Source organism: Heterodontus francisci, chromosome 2 (assembly GCF_036365525.1).
Source record: "Heterodontus francisci isolate sHetFra1 chromosome 2, sHetFra1.hap1, whole genome shotgun sequence".
Lineage (NCBI taxonomy): Eukaryota > Metazoa > Chordata > Chondrichthyes > Heterodontiformes > Heterodontidae > Heterodontus > Heterodontus francisci.
The window spans coordinates 161,230,980-161,251,444 of record NC_090372.1 but is presented as its reverse complement, the minus strand read 5'-3'; the positions used below and the strand labels follow the sequence as shown (position 1 = coordinate 161,251,444).

Sequence of the window (20,465 nt, the reverse complement as noted above, 5' to 3'; positions counted from 1 at the left end):
TTCTACAAGTATGTAAAAAGGAAGAGAGTAACAAAAGTAAACATGGGACCTTCAGGAAATGGCAGAATTAAACAATTATTTTGTGTCTGTCTTCAGTGTAGAAGACACACAAAAAAAACTGAAATAGTGGAGAACCTAGGGTCTAATGTGAGTGAGGAACTTAATGTAATGAATATTAGTAAAGAAAAAGTACTGGAGAAATTAATGAAAACTAGAAGTCACAAGTCACCTGGACCTGATGGCCTACATCCTAGGATTCTAAAAAAGGTGGCTGCAGAGGTAGTGGATGCATTGGTCTTGATCTTCCAAAATTGGGATTCTGGAATGATCCCAATAGATAGGAATGTAGAAAATGCAGCACTGCTATTCAAGAAAAGAGGGAGAGAGAAAACAGGGAACTACAGGCCAGTTAGCCTGACATCTATTATCAGGAAAATGTTCGAACCCATTATGACGGAAATGGTAACAGGGTACTTAGAAAACCATAATATGATCAAGCAGAGTCAATACAGTTTTATGAAATGAAAATCATGTTTGACGAATCTATTATAGTTTTTTGAGGATGTAACTAGCAAGATAGATAAAGGAGAACTAGTGGATATAGTATATTTGTATTTTCAAAAGGCATTCGATAGGTTACCACAAAAAAGGTTGTTATACAAGATAAGGGTACATGGGGTTGGGCAATATATTAGCATGGATTGAGGATTAGCTGGAGAACAGAAAACAGAGAGTAGAAATAAACAGGTAATTTTCAGGTTGGTAGGCCAGAGTGGGGTGCTGTGAAGATCAGTGCTGGAGCCTCAACTGTTTACAATCTGTATTAATGACATAGATGAAGGAACTGAGTATAATACGAACATTTGTATGAACATATGAACATACAAATTAGGGCCATTTGGCTCTTCGAGCCTGCTCTGCCATTCAATAAGATCATGGCTGATCTGAATGTAACCTTGACTCCACGATCCCGCTTACCGACGATAACTTTCCACCCCCTTGCTTATCAAGACTCTGTCTACCTCTGCCTTAAATATATTTAAAGACTCTGCTTCCACTGCCTTTTGAGGAAGTTCCAAAGACTCACGACCCCCTGAGAGAAAAAAATTCTCCTTATCTCTGTCTTAAATGGGCGACCCTTTATTTTTAAATAGTGACCCCTAGTTCTAGATTCTCCCACAAGGGGAAAGATCCTTTCCACATCCACCCAGTCAAGACCCCTCAGGATCTTTTACGTTTCAATCAAGTCGCCTTTTACTCTCCTAAACTCCAGCGAATACAAGCCTAGTCTGTCCAACCTTTCCTCATAAGACAACCTACCCATTCCAAGTATTAGTCTCGTAAACCTTCTTTGAACTTCTTCCAAAGCTTTTGCATCCTTCCTTAAATAAGGAGACCAATACTGTGTACAGTACTCCAGATGTGGTCTCAGCAATGTCCTGTATAACTGAAGCATAACCTCCCTATTTTTGTATTCAATTCCCCTTGCAATAAATGATTACATTCTATGAGCTTTCCAAATTACTTGCTGAACCTGCATACTAACCTTTTGTGATTCATGCACTAGGACACCTAGTTCCCTCTGCACCTCAGAACTCTGCAATCTCTCACCATTTGGATAATATGTTTCTTTTTTTTATTCTTCCTTCCAAAATGAACAATTTCACATTTTCTCACATTATAATCCATTTGTCAGAGCTTTGCCCACTCACTTCACCTATCTATATCCCTTTGTAGCCTCCTTATGTCCTCTTCACAAGTTACTTTCCGACCTATCTTTGTGTCACCAGCAAATTTAGCAACCATACCTTCGGTCCCTTCATCCAAGTCATTTATATAAATTATAAAAAGTTGAGGCCCCCAACACTGATCCCTGTGGCACACTACACATTACATCTTGCCAACCAGAAAATGACCCATTTATGCCTACTCTCTGTTTCCTGTTAGCTAGCCAATCTTCTATCCATGCCAAAATGTTACCGCCATACCATGAGCTTTTATTTTCTACAATAACCCTTGATTGGACACCTTATCAAATGCCTTCTGTAAATCTAAGTACAGTACATCCACTGGTTTTCCTTTATCCATAGCACATATTACTTCTTCAAAGAACTCCAATAAATTAGTTAAACATGATTTCCCTTTCACAAAACCATGTTGACTCTGCCTAATTACTGTGAATTTTTCTAAGTGCCCTGCTATAATGACTTTCATAATATATTCTAACATTTGCCCTCAGACTGATGTTAAGCTAACTGGCCTGCAGTTTCCTGCTTTCTTTCTCCCTCCCTTTTTGAATAAAGGAGTTACATTTGCTATTTTCCAATCTAATGGAACCTTCCCCAAATCTAGGAAATTTTGGAAAATTAAAACCAATGCATCAACTATCTGACTAGTCACCTCTTTTAGCACCCTAGGATGAAGTCCATCAGGACGCGGGGACTTGTCAGCTTGTCAGCCCACAGCTCCAATAATTTGTTCAGTACCACTTTTCTGGTGACTGTAATTTTCTTGAGTTCCTCCCTCCCTTCCATTTTGTGATTTACAGCTATTTCTGGGATGTTACTTGTATCCTCTATATTGAAGACTGATGGAAGATTCATCTGCCATCTCCTTATTTTCCCTTATTAATTCCCCAGACTCACTTTCTATAGGAGCAATGATCACTTTGTTCACTCTTTTTTAAATATCTTTAGAAACTCTTACTATCTGTTTTTATATTTCTAGCTAGCCTTCTCTCGTACTCTAATTTTTCCCTCCTTATCAATTTTTTAGTCATTCTTTGCTGTTCTTTATATTCTTTATATTTATATGCATCCAGGACTGCTGGCAAAACTAGGTGGGAAAGTAAGCTATGAAGAAGACAAAAAGGCCAGAATTTTAACATTTAGACCTGCTGAAAACTGGGGCGGCAGTCAGGGGCCCGAAAGTTTGAGCAGCATGCTTTGCCGTGGCTTTTTAACTCAGCCATGGCAATAGCATCCCGCCTTCTGGTTTCCTGACCAATCAGAGCAGGTAGGCATGATGACAATATTTAAAAGCGCTCTATTTAAAGGGACACTCTGAGGATCAGAATGCAAGAATTAGAGAATTGCCAGAAGAGAGACCAAGCACAATGACAGAGGTTCAACTTGGGAAGCCATCCCTGGAGGTCAGGCTGTGGGCTGTAAGGGCATGCAGAGAAATACTGTTCCTAGGAGTTGGGAGGAAGAGGCTAGTCTCTGAAGTCACCAAAGTGGCTTAGAGGTGAGCAGCCGGCATGTGGTATCTCGCACATGGATACAGTGCAGTAAGACGTTCAATGACCTTGTCAGAGCAGGAAAGATGAGTGGCATATCTCCTTCAAGTGGTAACGCCCATACTCTAAATTCACTAGCACTCTCCTGCACAACACTCCTCAGACCAACACACCTTGCAGCTCAACCCATTCCTCTCACTCAAGGGACCTTCTTACATCCTCGTCTGAACAGCTACTATGGATACTCACCATCATCTTATTTCCATCTCACACCCATCCTCACAGTCACCCTCCAAAAATGTTATCCTTCCATCTTCTTCAAATCTTCGATTTCTCACACTCATAACTGTCTGCTTTCCTCCTTGCAGATGAGAACAGAGAACACAAGGGAGAGGCAAAAAAAACTCGAGGTAGCCCTATAGATATAGCCACCCTAGCCACTGTGGAGGAGCAGGCCATGGAGATCAGCAGAGTGGCGGAGTGAATGGTCATTGTAGATAGAGAGATGGGGTGGCCTGGTGACAGAATTAGATATCACACAGCCAAATGGCACACATCACTCATGTTGAACTGATGTCATCTGCAAATGAAGACTTTGTACCCTATCCCCATGTCAGGTTTTATTCACGTCTTTCATCTCCTACTTGTCTTTCAAGCATCACACAGTAGCTGGTGCAGAAGGAAACCGAGGAGCCCTCAGAGGCAGTCGTGCAATCTGAGGAAGCACTGTTACATGACTCACGTGCACCCTCCATGAGCTCAAACACTCACACCTCATTGGGGGTTTCAGGCAGGGAGCTACCTTGTCACATGGTAAGCCAACATCACGTGAGCAGGAGCAGGTGTTAGAGATAGAGCAGCAATGGAGAGTCCCCGTCGGAGAACACAGGGCACTCTAAGCTCTGCTCAGTTGGATATTTGGGGAGCCACCTCCTCCATTTAGTTGTTTAATTGTCCACCACCATTCACAACTGGATGTGGCAGAACTGCAGAGCTTAGCTCTGATCCGTTGGTTATGGGATCACTTAGCTCTGCTGCTTATGCAGTTTGGCGCGCAAGTAGTCCTGGTCTGTAGCTTCACCAGGTTGACACCTCATTTTGAGGTATGCCTGGTGCTGCTCCTGGCATGCCCTCCTGCACTCTTTATTGAACCAGGGTTGGTCCCCAGCTTGATGGTAATGGTGGAGTAGGGGATATGCTGGGCCATGAGGTTACAGATTGTGGTTGAGTACAATTCTGGTGCTGCTGATGGTCCACAGCACCTCACGGATGCCCAGTTGTGCAATGCTAGACCTGTTCAAAATCTATCCCATTTAGCACGGTGGGAGTGCCACACAATACAATGGACGGTATCCTCAATGTGAAGGCGGGTCTTTGTCTCCACAAGGTGGTCACTCCTACCAATACTGTCATGGATAGATGCATCTGCGGCAGGCAGATTGGTGAGGATGGGATCAAGTATATTTTTCCCTCTTGTTGGTTCCCTCACCACCTTCCGCAGACCCAGTCTAGCAGGTATGTCCTATAGAGCTCAGCCAGCTTGGTCAGTAGTGGTGCTACCGAGCCACTCTTGGTGATGGGCATTGAAGTCCCCCACCCAGGGTATATTCTGTGCCCTTGCCACCTTCAGTGCTTCCTCCAACTGCTGTTATGTGGAGGAGTACTGATTCATCAGCTGAGGGGGCGGTGGGTGGGGGGGGGGGGGGTGCGGGTGGCGGTAGGTGGTAATCAGCAGGAGGTTTCCTTGCCTCTATTTGACCTGATGCCATAAGACATCATGGGGTCTGAAGTCGATGTTGAGGACTCCCAGGGCAACTCCCACCCGACTGTACACCACTGTGCCGCCACCTCTGCTGGGTCTGTCCTGCTGGTGGAACAGGATATACCCGGGGACATTGTCTGTAAGGTATGATTCTGTGAGTATGACTATGTCAAGCTGTTTCTTGACTAGTCTGTGGGGCAGCTCTCCAAAATGGAGGCACAAGCCCCCAAATGTTATTAAGGAGGACTTTGCAGGGTCGACAGGGCTGCGTTTTCCGTTGTTGTTTCCGGTGCCTAGATCGATGCTGGGTGGTGCGTCCAGTTTCATTCCTTATTGACTTCATAGCGGTTAGATACAACTGAGTAGCTTGCTAGGCCATTTCAGAGGGCAGTTAAGAGTCAACGACATTGCTGTGAGACTTGAATCACATGTAGGCCAGACCAGGTAAGGACACCAGATTTCCTTCCCTAAAGGACATTTGTGAACCAGATGGATTTTTACAACAATCGTCAATGGTTTCATGGTCACCATTAGACTAGCTTTTAATTCCAGATTTTTTTAATTAATTGAATTCAAATTTCACCTTCTGCCGTAGTGGGATTTCAAACCCATGTCCCCAGCGCAATACCCCGGGTCTCTGGGTTACTAGTCCAGTAACAATACCACGACCGTGTCCTTAGACTTTGTCTCCAAGCAGCCATCCGCCTACTCTCTTTGAAGGTTTAAAGATATGTGGGAGATATGACTGATGGAGAATGAAGGAATCATGGCAGCTTCCAGCGTATTTGGCATATCTTGCACAGACATTCATGAATACCTTCCGGTAGTTACATATCAGCTGAACGTTTATCGAGTGGAATCCCTTGTAATTGACAAAGACTCCTGGTTAATCTGAGAGTGCCTTGATTGCCACATGGATCCAATCTATGACTCCTTGGACCTGCGAGAATCCAGCTATTGCAGCAAATCCAAGAACCCTTTCATTCTGACTGGCCTCATCATTAGCAAAGTGAATGTAAGTGACAGCTCTGTGAAACATGGCACCAGTCACGTGGGAGATCCACTTGTGCGCAGCAGTTTGAAATCCTGCAGAATTCACCAGCATATCCCTGGAAGGGGCCAGAGGCGAAGAAATTCAAGGCTGTGGTGGCCTTGATGGTCACTGGCCCATCACATGCACTTGAAAGGAGGTCTTGTTCTAGGAAGCGGCAGATGACCTGCTGAGGAAGTCTGAGCTTCCTGAGGCACTGTTCTCAGTCATATCAAGAAAACTGATCCTCTTTATTGTAACAACTGAGAAGGGAGGAGTGCAGCATTTTTCTACTTCCACTTCTCCAAAGGTCACAACATATATTTAATTTTTTTTCCCAGTTACCGATACGGATATTCATAGACTCTATATTTATCCCAGAATAAAACACACCAACCAGATTTCTTTAATAAACAACAAAATCATCAGTTTATTATAAAACAAGTCTTAACCAGTAATTAAGCAAAGCCTTAACACGCAGATTGAAATATAAAAGTTCCCTTTTTACTTTAGCGCACACACACACATAATGTTATTTAAACGAATGCAAAACAGCAATTCCCCCATCGTGCAGGGATCCAAAAAAACACTTCCTGCCTAATAATATCACCCTACACGCCACCAAATCCACTGCGGCGGCCAGCATAAATTTCCCCCCATGATTCTATTTCTAAGCACTGCAACACAACCAGCTACTGACCTTTTTTTTAAAAAAACATTCCTTGACAAAGGTATAGCCTTAATGATATTTCTAATCAATTATTTTCCAGCCAGTTCAGCCATGACTCAGTGGGTTGCACTCATGCCTCTCAATCAGGTTCCAGTCCCTCCTCAGAGACTTGAGTACAAGAATCTAGGCTGATACTTCAGTACAGTAATGTTGGAGGTGTTGTCTTTTGGATGAGATGTTAAACTGATGCTCCAACTGCCCTCTTAGGCGGATGTAAAAAATCTCATTGTACTATTTTGAAGAAGCGCAGGGGAGCTCTTTACAGTGTCTTGGCCGTTATTTAGCCCTCAGCCAACATCACTAAAACAGATTATGCGCTATTTGTGGGAGCTTGCTGTGCGCAAAGTGGCTGCTACATTTCCTGCATTACAACAATGACCATAGGGGGAGATTTTACTGATGACTTGCGGGAAAGCGTCGGGAACCTGCAATTCAGGATTCCCCCACATGCTGCAAAGTTTAACGCAGTTTAACTCTACAGGAGAGGTCGGAGGCCTCTGGGGAAGGATGCGGGGTGATAGGGGGAGCCCAATCGTGGCTTCTCAGGCAGGCACCTGGAGCTAGGAGGTAGGTGTGAAGGCACTTATTTCATGAATCCACAAAGTCGTTGCCTTGATGAAGCTGCCTGGTTTGCTGATGTTTGGGAAATCTGGCCAACAGCAGTTAAAGTTAAAAAGAATGACAATGAGGCTCACAGCTTCATTATCATATTTAAAGTTCCAACCTGCCGGCTTGGAGCGGGTTGGCTGCCCATTCACTTTCTGGCCTCTGTTAAAGCTGGAAATGGGTAGGTTGGTGATGTATTTGGGTGGAAAGCAGATTTTTCAGACATTACCCCTCCGCTCGACCCCCAAACTCACCAATTTTTCTTAAGTTAAAATTCAGTCCCACACTTCAAAAGTACTTCACTAGCTGTAAAGCACTTTGGGACACCCTGAGGTCATGAAAGACGTTTATATCAATGCAAGTTTTTTCTTTCTGCCAACATCTCTTCATAACAAAACAGTTCAGTACTGGTATAAAATAATGATGATGAAAGGTCACAGACCCGAAACGGTAACTGTTTTTCTCTCCACAGATGCTGCCTGACCTGCTGAGTATTTCTAGCACTTGCTGTTTTTATTTCTGGTACCAGCCTTGCTGCTCTTCTATAAACATGCTCCAATTCACCAATAGTTAAGTGCTCCAAAATTCAACAATTGCAAATTGTGGTTTTATCAACAAGTTATATAGTCCTAAAGTAATTTGTTTAGACTCATAATCAACTGTCCACAACAGCTTTGGTAATATCACCAAAAAAAAGCACATCAACTGGCCTTTCTTCTTAGGACTGTTTGTGGGATCTTGCTCTGTAAATGGTTGCATGTTTGTCTAAATGACAACAATCATTTCACTTCCAAGATAATTTATTGTGTGAAGTGTTTTGAAACATTTTGCTCCATTAACACAAAATTTAAATGGCAGTATTATGATATGTGAAATGGTATGGAGTAAGGAGTCTACTTACTGTTTATTGCATTGGATCCAGGTGTCTTTGTTTTTGCCACAGTTGCCTTTCTCAGTCCCTTCAATGTTAAGTTTTTCATAACATAATTTGTCTGCAGCTGTTGCTTCTAAGAAACAAATTATTGCATTTCTTTTAGTTCCTAACAAGTGACATCATTTTGCTCCAAATGATAAATAAAAACCATTAAAAGAAATCAAAGGAAAAAAGTTGGAAAAGGCACTCCTATTGCCACCAAACATTACGAAAACAAGAGATTCACATCATGGAACGAAAGGGAGTGAAAAATTGTAAAACTACCTATTGATAGATCAACTTTGCTATAGAACCATGCAAAATGAATGCATATAAAAGGAAATATAAGAATTTCAGCAATTAGTGATTGAAGTATCAATAACATAATTGAATGAAAATATACAGGCCATTAAATTTGCAGCCTTTCCAGTGTCGACTTGGACTTACAGCAAGGATTTCTCAAAGGCCAGCTGGGGGCGCAGATCCATCCACCAAAATGGCCATTGTTGTAAAGTAGGGGTGGAGAATCCCCACATCAGGAGTTCCCATGTCATGGGCCTTTAAAGGGGACCTGGCATATACTTATATACTTGGCATATGGTCAGCAGAGGTACGCCTGGTCAGAACAGGCTTACCTCCCCACAACTGGTAGTTATGGGAACCATATAGCAGTTTAAACCATAATCTTGTGGCCTGGACAGAAAAGGAAAAAAATGCAATATTGATATTTCACAGTAGCACCTCTCTGCTGCTTTCAGGCGATGTGTGGGGGCGGGGAGTCCCTCCCTTCATGGCTAGGCTAAATTTTGAGGGGGGCAGGAACCTGCTGGTGTAGGTGCTCACCATTGGGCTGTAAATCAGAGAACCTTCCCTTTGCCCCAGAAAACACATTAGGACCAACAACAGAGATTCCCAGCAGGCACATCTTGGTGCTTATGTCAAGATGTGCCCCGTCACTAATTTTCAGGGCTATAGGATGGTCTTTCAGATAATTCAATAGCCAAAATTAACATGCCTGTGTGCTGATATCTGCTAATACACACCTGCAGTTCTCTGCTGTGTTTAAAATAGATGTGACAATGTCCATCTGCCATTCTTTATGACATATTTTTCACAACGTGTAAATGACATGATTGGTATGCCTCAGCACTGCTCACAGCTTTCCACCAATTGCCACAGGATTTCAAAACTGGAAGCTCACAATTTTTGAAAATAAAATAAAAATTAACATTTAAAGGGGCAATTTCCTCCATATCCACCTAGGGGAAACCAGCTAGGCAGCCAATTAAAATCAGTCTGGTGACTTACCTGCTACTGCCCCATACCCATCCCTTTGGCTTGAATTTTAACTTGCTCCTCTGAGCAGGTGGCTTGGACGTCCACCTAGTCAGTGAGATCATTCTTTAAATATGCAAATTGGGATCCGATGATGCCATCGAGTTCCGACGGCAATTTAACAGGAGGTCTGAGCAGGAAAGCTGCTGTGGCTTTCCTGCCAAGTGAAGATAGTGGCAGGAGGATCCAGGACCAGAAGGGACCCAAACAGGTATGCTTATTAAAAAATTGTCAATTTCCTTGTCAGAGGTTTAGGTCTCCCCTGTCCCAGGCTCCCCTCCATTTTCCTTCTTGAGAGACTCTCATTGATAGATTTTCAAAAGAAAACTATCCCTATGACTAGTTGCTGGCAACTGTTCTTTCAGTACTGGTCGAAGGCCTCCCTTCGCACCAAAAATCCACACCAACTGACTGAGCAGTTGCTGCTTCCTGTCTGTTTCAGATGGACAGCTGACCGACAGGAGAAATGACACCTTAGAAATGCAGCAAAACCCCGAGAAAAATCCACTGGCCAATAACATGTCATACACAGAAAGTTATCTCTTCAAGTGTGTAATTTTCTACCTAAGATACTTCAAAATTTCCAAAAAGAAGAGTTTAGTCATACCAGCCATAATAAAGACTGTAAAACGCACCACAATTAATTTAATAGCTGAAGACAATCTAATAATGTAGGGACTTACAGTACATGCAAGGTTAGATAAATCTAGGAAAAGAAGTTGGCTGACGAAAGAAGACAACTACAATGACCACAGATGACAACTTGCTACAGCTGTCCTCAGAGGTGAAGCCTGAACATACCAGAAGAGGGCAGAATTGTCCAACAACACAACAGTCAACTTACAACAAAAGGAAGAGGCTGTTTCTCATATGCTTATGTTACTTAGTAATATTTTTGTAAAGAAAGACTGATAGTCCATTTAACCTTCCCTTTCAAGGCATCCATCAATTTCCTAACCTGATTCTACAGCTAATGGCCCTATATCCAGTCAATTTTAAAAAACTGCCATGGTTTTCAGTTCCCATTTCCATCACCTTGTTTAAATCTCTGTATGGCTGTGAAACATGGGTGACTTACAACTACCAGGAAAAGAAGCTCAATAATTTCCATCTTCACTGTCTGCAGCGCATTACGGGTATATCCTGGCAGGACAAAATCACAAATTCAGCAGTCCTTTCAAAGGCAGACCTCCCAATTGTGTTGGTACTAATCAAACAGAGGCCGCTTCGGTGGATCGGACACGTCCGCAGGACGGAAGATGGTGGCATACCCAAGGACCTTATGTATGGTGAGGTAGCTGGGGCCAGACGATCAGTGGGGTGCCCAAAGTGCCGCTTCAAGGATGCTTGCAAGCGTGACATGAAGGCCCTAAATGTTGACTATTGCACCTGGAGTAACTAGCTGGCGAATGAGGGAAATGGTGACACATCCTTGTGGATTGGTGTGCACTACCATGATGACCAGTGGCTATAGCAACTTGGCAACAGGCGCCAGTGCTGAAAACAACAACTCAGCACCACTTGGCAGCTTCATGTGCAGCACTTGTGGCAGAAACTGCCTCTCAAGGATTGGACTTCACAGCCATCAGCAAAAATGCACCAAGTGAAGATACTCCACCTAAATAAGATTGTTTGCTGTATGCCCATCACCTTTCGTAGATGGAAGGATGCGAACCAACCAAGCAGTGGTATATCTACTTATATTTTTGTCCTAGCCAGGCTGGATATTCAGTATTCCATTGTACTAAAAACACTACTCATTATGATTTAAAGGTCTCAAGTTTTTAAAATCATTTTCACAAGAATTTCTTGATAGTAAGCAAAGCATTCCTGACGTAATAGAGAGCAATTCCCCATTTAATCTTGATTCCATTGCTGCTGAAACTGCACTGCTTATACTGTAGAGCAGTTCCAGCAAAGGAACAGCATGTTTACAGTTGCACCGAAGTCACAAACATGACGTTGAAGTAACTACGTGTGTGCAGATAGTTCAGTCACAATTGTGACTTTGATAATCTGATAAGGCTCTTTCCTGATGTGGATGAAGTTCCATAGCGACCATCATAAGGATGTGAAGGCATTAGAGAGAGTGCAAAAAAGATTCATAAGAATGGTTCCAGGGATGAGGAATTTCAGTTAGATGGAAAGATTGGAGAAGCTGGGGCTGTTCTCTTCAGAGAAAAGGGTTAAGAGGAGATTTGATAGACGTTTCCAAAATCATGGGGGGTCTGCACAGAGCAGATAGGAAGAAACTGTTCCCATTGGCGGAAGGGTAGAGAACTAGAGGACATCGATTGAAGGTTACTGGCAAAAGAGGCTTCAGCAACATGAGGGGAAACCTTTTGATGCAGCATGTGGTTAGGATCTGGAATGCACTGGCTAGAGTGCGGTGGAGGCAGATTCAATCAAGGCCTTCAAAAGAGAATTGGATAATTATATGAAGCAAAAGATTTTGCAGGGCTACAGGGAAAAGGCAGGGGAGTGGGACTAGGTAAGCTGCTCTTCCAGAGCGCTGACAGACAAGACAGGCTCAATGGCCTCCTTCTGTGCTGTAACCATTCTACGATATGAAAACTGGGTTGCTGGTGTGTATAGACAGATAGCGGTCTTTCTGTTTGTGGCCAGGCCCAAAACGGTAAACCCATCTTAGTTGCTGCCAGTTGCAGCTGTTTAACTATCTGGCCACCGGCACCTTGTGGTCAGGTGACCCCTGGAAAACTTCATTTTCAGGAGTGGTGGCTCCTGCTTTGAAAGTGGCTTTTGATTGGTTACTTGGTTGCCCCAGTGGGCAGACTTGTCATTACAGGCAGGGCTGCAAAGTAAATGGAATAATAAATGTATGTAAGTAAATATAAATATTGAAATTCTTACAAGCTAAACCAAAAATAACAAAGTAAAAGGTGAAAACTGACTGCCTATAGAATATGATTCATTCATCAATCTGACAGTTCATGCAGCCCAATTAAAAATACTTAGGTAGATGCTGCACATATAAAATAAAACATAGATGGATGAATAAACTAAAATATGAAAGGAAATAAAAACAAGAAATGCTGGAAATACTCAGCAGATCTGGCAGCATCTGTGGAGAGAGAAGCAGAGTTAACGTTTCAGGTCAGTGACCCTTCATCAGAACTGGCAGGTATTAGAAATTTAATAGGTTTTAAGCAAATAAAGCTGGGGTGCGGCAAGAGATAACAAAAGAGGTGTTCATAGGACAGAGGGTCACAGAGAATAACTGACCAAAAGGTCATGGAACAAAGGTCATGGAACAAAGATCTTCTGGTCAGTTATTCTCTGTGACCCTCTGTCCTATGAACACTTTCTCTTTTGTAATCTCTTGCCCAACCCCCGCTTTATTTGCTTAAAACCTATTAAATTTCTAATATCTGCCAGTTCTGATGAAGGGTCACTGACCTGAAACGTTTACTCTGCTTCTCTCTCCACAGATGCTGCCAGACCTGCGGAGTAGTTCCAGAATTTCTTGTTTTTATTTCAGATTTCCAGCATCTGCAGTATTTTGCTTTTATTAAAATATGAAAGGGTTTATTTTGCTCATCGTATAGACATTCTACTTACTTTCTCCCCATACATATTTGCATTGTCGCTCTCTAGTTTTACATCTCCCTCCATAACAACGTCCCTGAAAGAAATGCAATGAGGTAAGGACAGATAAGATAACCTTTAGAGGGCAATCTGATTCACCAAAGGAGAACTCGAACTCCACTATATACCTGATCATTGTCACAGATGTAGCCATCCATTTTATGCACATTTGGTGGACACTTTAAAAAAAAGAAGAGAATGGTTAGATTAATGGTACAAAATATTTCTAGAGGGGATATGATGTGACCAATATGGTCTGGTATATATACACATTATACTTCATTAATGTTGTGCATGAATCACATGAGGAAGGCAGACACAATGGGATTGGGCAAAGTCAGCATGGGTTTACAAAAGGGAAATCATGCTTAACAAATCGACTGGAGGATGTAACTAGTAGAATAGATAAGGGAGAACCAGTGGATGTGGTGTATTTGGATTTTCAGAAAGCTTTTGATAAGGTCTCACATAAGAGGTTAGTGTGTAAAATTAAAGCACATTGGATTGGGGGTAATGTACTGGCATGGATTGAGGATTGGTTGACAGACAGGAAACAGAGAATAGGAATAAACGGGTCTTTTTCCTGGTGGCAGGCAGTGATTAGTGGGGTACTGCAGGTATCAGCGCTTGGGCCCCCAGCTATTCACAATATATATGTTAATGACCTGGGTGAGGGAACTAAATGTACCATTTCCAAGTTTGCAGACAACACAAAGCTGGGAGGGGGAAAGTGAGCTGTGAGGAGGATGCAAAGAGGCACCAACGTGATTTGGACAGGTTGGGTGAGTGGGCAAATGCATGGCAGATGTAGTATAATGTGGATAAATGTGAGGTTATCCACTTTGGTTGTAAAAGCAGAAAGGCATTTTATTATCTGAATGGTGATAGATTGGGAAAGGGGGAGGTGCAATGAAACCTGGGTGTCCTTGTACACCAGTCGCTGAAAGCAAGCATTCAGGTGCAGCAAGCAATTAGGAAGGCAAATGGTATGTTGGGATTCATTGCAAGAGGAGTTGAGTACAGGAGCAAGGATGTCTTACTGCAGTTATACAGGGCCTTGGTGAGACCACATCTGGAGTATTGTGTGCAGTTTTGGTCTCCTTATTAGAACATTACAGCGCAGTACAGGCCCTTCGGCCCTCGATGTTGCGCCGACCTGTGAAACCATCTGACCTACACTATTCCATTTTCATCCATATGTCTATCCAATGACCACTTAAATGCCCTTAAAGTTGGCGAGTCTACTACTGTTGCAGGTAGGGCGTTCCATGCCCCTACTACTCTCTGCGTAAAGAAACTACCTCTGACATCTGTCCTATATCTTTCACCCCTCAACTTAAAGCTATGTCCCCTTGTGTTTGCCATCATCATCCGAGGAAAAAGACTCTCACTATCCACCCTATCTAACCCTCTGATTATCTTGTATGTCTCTATTAAGTCACCTCTCCTCCTCCTTCTCTCTAACGAAAACAACCCCAAGTCCCTCAGCCTTTCCTCGTAAGACCTTCCCTCCATACCAGGCAACATCCTAGTAAATCTCCTCTGCACCCTTTCCAAAGCTTCCACATCCTTCCTATAATGCGGTGACCAGAACTGCACGCAATACTCAAGTTGCGGCCTCACCAGAGTTTTGTACAGCTGCATCATGACCTCGTGGCTCCGAAACTCGATCCCCCTACTAATAAAAGCTAACACACCATATGTCTTCTTAACAGCCCTATTAACCTGGGTAGCAACTTTCAGGGATTTATGTACCTGGACACCAAGATCTCTCTGCTCATCTACACTACCAAGAATCTTCCCATTACCCCAGTACTCTGCATTCCTGTTACTCCTTCCAAGGATGTTCTTGCTATGGAGGGAGTGCAAAGAAGATTTACTAGACCGATTCCTGGGATGGCAGGATTGACGAATGAGGAAAGATTGGGTCGATTAGGCCTATATTCACCAGAGTTTACAAGAATAACAGGGGATCTCATAGACACCTATAAAATTCTAACAGGACTAGACAGGCTAGATGCAGGAAGGATGTTCCCGATGGCTGGGGAGTCCAGAACCAGGGGTCACAGTCTCAGGATACAGGGTATGCCATTTAGAATCGAGACGAAGGCAGTGGAGGCCATATCATTAAATATATTCAAGAAGGAGATAGATATATTTCTTAACTCCAAAGGGATCAAGGGATATGGGGAAAAAATGGGAACAGGGTACTGAATTAGACCTCAGCCACGATCTTTTTTGAATGGCGGAGCAGGCCCGAAGGGCCAAATTGTCTACTCCTGCTCCTATTTTTTTTCTATGTTTCTAATGCAAAGCACTAGAATTTCCTTTTGGCTATTCTAAAGGGAATATTAAATACTACTGTATTGAGCATGACTCAACACATGACCTGCATAATATATACATATATGGGAGCAAGAAAGAAATGAAGATATACAATACATCCAAGTCTTACCCACTGAATAAATTTTATTAAGCAATATTAGTTGCTCTCCTGTGGCACTGCTCAATAACAAAAGGAGATTGTCAGGCAGGAGTTCTTTACTTAGGGAGTAACAACAGGGAGGCTGGGCGCTAAGGTGTATGCCATTCAGGGGCAGATATCCAGGAAGATACCAAGTTTTGTCCAGAAGAGAGTCATGCTCAGACTTAAGATCAAGTTGAGATCGGGTGGTAGGGAACAGTATGTGTCAGGTTTGGCAGAACAGAGCCTGCTTTAGAAAGACTGAGCAAACTAGGACCTTAGCATGTGACCACACTAAGTGGGGAGGGGAGTGGAGAGTCAGGACTGAAAGAGATGATTAGTAGACTGGGACCTTACTATGTGGGAGACATAATGTATTTTTTTAAGGCATTCAAAATAATCTTAAATGACTAAAATAAATGTAGAAAATTTAAAAATAGCTGCCTTATATATTATTTTGGAGCTCTGACTGGACTATGGTGTTATACCATTAGCATGGGCCAATATTGATTAATGATTCTCCATGATCTCAACTTGATTAGTTAGCAGAGAGAAAAAATAATTTTTAAAAGGCTATAATTAAAGGGAAATTTTAAAAATCTATCTTGCGTTCATTTAGTGATTTGACACCAAATCACATTTGGTGTCATGTGACTTTCTTGGACTACAGATCAATCAGCAATGTAATAAACTCCCTATAATATTACCGAATCATTGATATACAGATAGAGTATCACAGAGATGCAGACAAAAGTACCTTTAAATTAAATTCTTTGAATATTAGTGGACAAATACTTAATGTGTTTGCGTAAAATTCCTTTGTCCATTATATTAACGAACAATGTTCATACAAATACATTAAGCATTCATACACTAATATTTGAAGAGCCTAGAAGGTTGTGGGTTCAAGTCCCACTCCAGCTCTTGAGCACAATAACCTAGGCTGACACTCCAGTGTAGTACTGAAGGAGTGCTGCACTGTCGCGTGTGCATCTTTCAAATGAGACATTTAACCGTGGCCTTGTCTGCTCTCAGGTGGGTGTAACAGATCCCATGGCACTATTCTGAAGAAGAGCAGGGGAGTTATCCCCAGTGTCCTGGCCAATATCTATCCCTCAATCAAAATCACCAGAACAGATTATCTGGCTATTATTAACATTGCTGTTTGTGAGAGCTTGATGTTCTCAAATTGGCTGCCACATTTCTTGCATTACAACAGTGATTACACTTCAAAAGTACCTCATTTGCTGTCAAGCACTTTGGGATGTCCTGAGGTTCTGAAAGGAGCTAGATAAATGCAAGTCTTTTTTTCTTTTAATTTTAAGGGATTTTTTTATAGCATAGATTTAATATTAAACTAGCAGACACTCGCAAAACAATTGTGGTCTAATTAGTATCTTTATTTCAAAAGTACTTCTTTAAATGCAGGATATTCTTTCACCAAAGACTTTAACAGAATCAAAACTTCTCATTTTGGAAAAAGATACATAAAGCGGTCCATGTGTAAAAACAGGCCTAGGAATATAAATACAAATTTTGTCAATAGTCTGGCCTTGTAACTTGATTATAGTCATAAAATATGAAAGTCTAATTGGAATTGTTTTCTCCTAAGTTGAAAAAGCAGGTTTACATCTGATGAGCTCAATATTACTCGAGGAATAAACACTCTCATTTCCTTGAAATCTGCCTGTTACACCTTCAGCATCTATCGGAGAAGAAAACAGCTTCCTAACTACCAATCTTGTTCCATGACCAAGTCCTTGTTTAGGATTCAAGTTTTGTAGCAACATTCTTACTGCTCCTTCCTTGAGTTTATGTTTGTGCAGTGGCATGCCCATTGGAGTTAGACTGTGCAGAAACTCTGGAAGGTTTAGACTGTTATCATCTTCTTCGTCTACAGAATCAACGCTGATGCATTCTTTTAATCCACCTGACACCTTTTCTAAAACATTTTTATTCAAATCCAGTGAATCTTCATTTTTAACACAAAGAATAGCTTTCGAATAATAAGTTGTATCAAATAATTGTCCCCACCATTTTGCCACACTTAACCAACTCCATCATCTCATGCCATCCTCTCCCTCCCATGCCATTTCATCCTTCCCATCCCATCCCCCATCCCTCCCATCAATCCCATCCCATCCCTCACAATCCATTGAGCCAGGGTAACTTAGTTGTTAGGCGCCCTTTACCTTCTGCTGTTTTTGTTCTTCATCAACAACCCCCACCCCTCCACCAGTCAGCAGCATGATGGAATACTCTCCACTTGCATGGATGGATGCGACTCCAAAAACACTCAAGAAGCTTGACACCATCCAGGACAAAGCAGTCCGCTTCATTGGCACCCCATCCACAAATATTCACTCCCTCCACCACCGACACACAGTGGCAGCAGTGTGTACCATCCACAAGATGCACTGCAACAACGCACCAAGGCTCCTTAGACAGCACCTTCCAAACCCGCGACCTCTACCACCAAGAAGGACAAGGTGCATGGGAACACCACCATCTGCAAGTTGCCCTCCAAGCCACACACCATCCTGACTTGGAACTATATCGCCGTTCCTTCACTGTCGCTGGGACAAAATCCTGGAACTCCCTTCCGAGTAGCACTGTGGGTGTATCTACCCCACATGGACTGCAGTGGTTCAAGGAGGCAGCTCACCCACCACCTTCTCAAGGGCAATTAGGAATGGGCACTAAATGCTGTCCTAGCCAGTGATGCCCACATCTCTTGAATGAATAAAACAAAACCACCACCAACCGCTGACAGCCCCATGTGCGTCACGCTATCCAGTCCTCCACACACCCCACGTGCCTCCGTGTTCCCCAGGCACAACCCGCCAATAGATGCACCCTTTAAGCTGACCAATCAAAACAGTGCAGACAGATAAAAACTGAGAATTATTATTATAGATACATAATAAGAAATCACCTCACTAGAATTTCCAGTGCAGGCCTCAGGAATGTCACAATCATTTACTTCTTCGCGACATATAAATTCATTTTGTTGAAACTGCAAAAGAATAAACAAGAGTCAATGTTTGAATTTCAATTAGAGAGGGATCATTTTTCTGAGAGTTGATAATTTTTATACTGATTGGGCACCATGTACAAAATAGGAGACTTAGTGAGAAGTGTATCTAAATTATGTTGTTTGCAATTATTATCATATTTTAGGAGGCAGGTTGAATGTAGTATGAGGCAGTTTTCAATAATGGGATAAAAACACTAATGTTATGGCATGGATCCAATCAACTAGTTGCAAATGGCAAAATTCAGGACAGGCATCAGAAATTCCTATAGAACAGGAATAATCAATGCGTTGAATAGTAGTATTCTGGAGGTAGAAGCCTCAAAATCCTATAAGAATCTACTGAATTCTACAAATGTTAGTTTTTTATAGATGCTAGGAAAACCAAATGGCCTTCCTCATCCATATCTATCTTACTGTCTTGCCAGAGGAGCAACTGCTGGTTTCTGTATAATTAAGCCTTTATACCACCTTGTAAATTACACTTGGGCAATTTTTAACTTCACAGTCTGAAGTCAATACATACATGATTTTAATCACAGAAGATTTATATATTCACTTTGATGGATCAATAATCTGTTTAAATTGTAACATTTCTACAGTGTTCTCAATGGATGCTAAAAAAACCTTAGGACTTTTGAGTAAATATACAAGTATATTTGGATATGACACAATGCTAGTTGAAGGGGTTAAGCAGAATTAAGCAATTTATTAGAAAAGCAACTCAGCAGAATATAATTAAGTCAGGATGAGAAAAGAACAGGCAAGCTGTTAGGGCAAAAGGCAGGATTAGGAAGTGAAGGTTGGTAGCTGGGATCGGTGCAGGCTTCACAATCAGCACACAATGGAATGTTTGATTAATGTGAAACAAAGAGATAATGGACTCAGGCTAGAGACATCTGGAGTGGGCCCTGATAAGACAAGAATGGTGTATTCATTAGACTGCATGATCAATCATCCATTGTTTGACTATATTGTATGAGAAGAACAGTAGTGAAGTTTTTATCCCTGTGTGTAAAATCAGAGCACTATCTCGGACAGCCCGAGGTGGACTCTCCTTGCATATACTCGAATAAATGATCAAAACCTGTACCTGAGTCTTCTCGTGTGGTGATTGAGTTGTCCTACAACACTAGTCAACCTTGAAATGAAAACAGGAACCGGAGAACCAACAGACTGAAACTATGCTACACATGAATAAATCTCAGAAGTTAACTGAGGGGAAACCCATCCTGTAACGATTTTCCAACTGTGTATAATATTGGAAAAAAGACTGGTAAAAGGGGAACAAGTCATAGAATCATAGAATGATACATCACAGAAGGAAGCCATTTGGTCCATCGTGCCTGTATCTGCTCTTTGAAAGAACTATCCAATTAATCCCATTCCCCTGCCCTTTCCCCATAGTCTTGCAATTTTTTCCCTCCAAGTATTTATCCAATTCCCTTTTGAAAGTTATCATTGAATCTGTTTCCACCACCCTTTCAAGGAATGCATTCAAGATCATAACAACTCGCTCTGTGAAAAAAAATTTCTCCTCATCTCACTTCTGGTGCTTTTGCCAATTCCTTAACACGAACTCGATATTGAAGTGATGAAAATAAAAGGCTTGATTTTACAAACCCTATGCTCCCTGTATGGAGTTTTGCCCAAACCAGGACAATTGCGAAATCTGTTCAAAGGAGTTTTGCAAAAAAATTATTAATACAGGTCAATAAATATATTCTTGTAGATTGAATTAGAATTA

The 20,465-nt window shown here is 42.0% G+C and overlaps 1 protein-coding gene across 6 annotated transcripts in view; it reads right to left on the bottom strand.

Annotated features, from left to right (window-relative positions):
* The window catches only part of adam22 (ADAM metallopeptidase domain 22), a 430,588-nt gene that overhangs the window by 98,184 nt on the left and 311,939 nt on the right, over positions 1–20,465 (bottom strand). For all 6 annotated transcript variants that reach the window (XM_068013002.1, XM_068012995.1, XM_068013011.1 and 3 more), the window contains exons 18-21: positions 18,620–18,700; positions 13,349–13,399; positions 13,194–13,257; positions 8,268–8,373 (exon numbers count right to left, since the gene is read on the bottom strand). In XM_068013002.1, the coding sequence (XP_067869103.1) occupies positions 8,268–8,373; positions 13,194–13,257; positions 13,349–13,399; positions 18,620–18,700 (302 nt within the window). The remainder of the gene's footprint in view (positions 1–8,267; positions 8,374–13,193; positions 13,258–13,348; positions 13,400–18,619; positions 18,701–20,465) is intronic.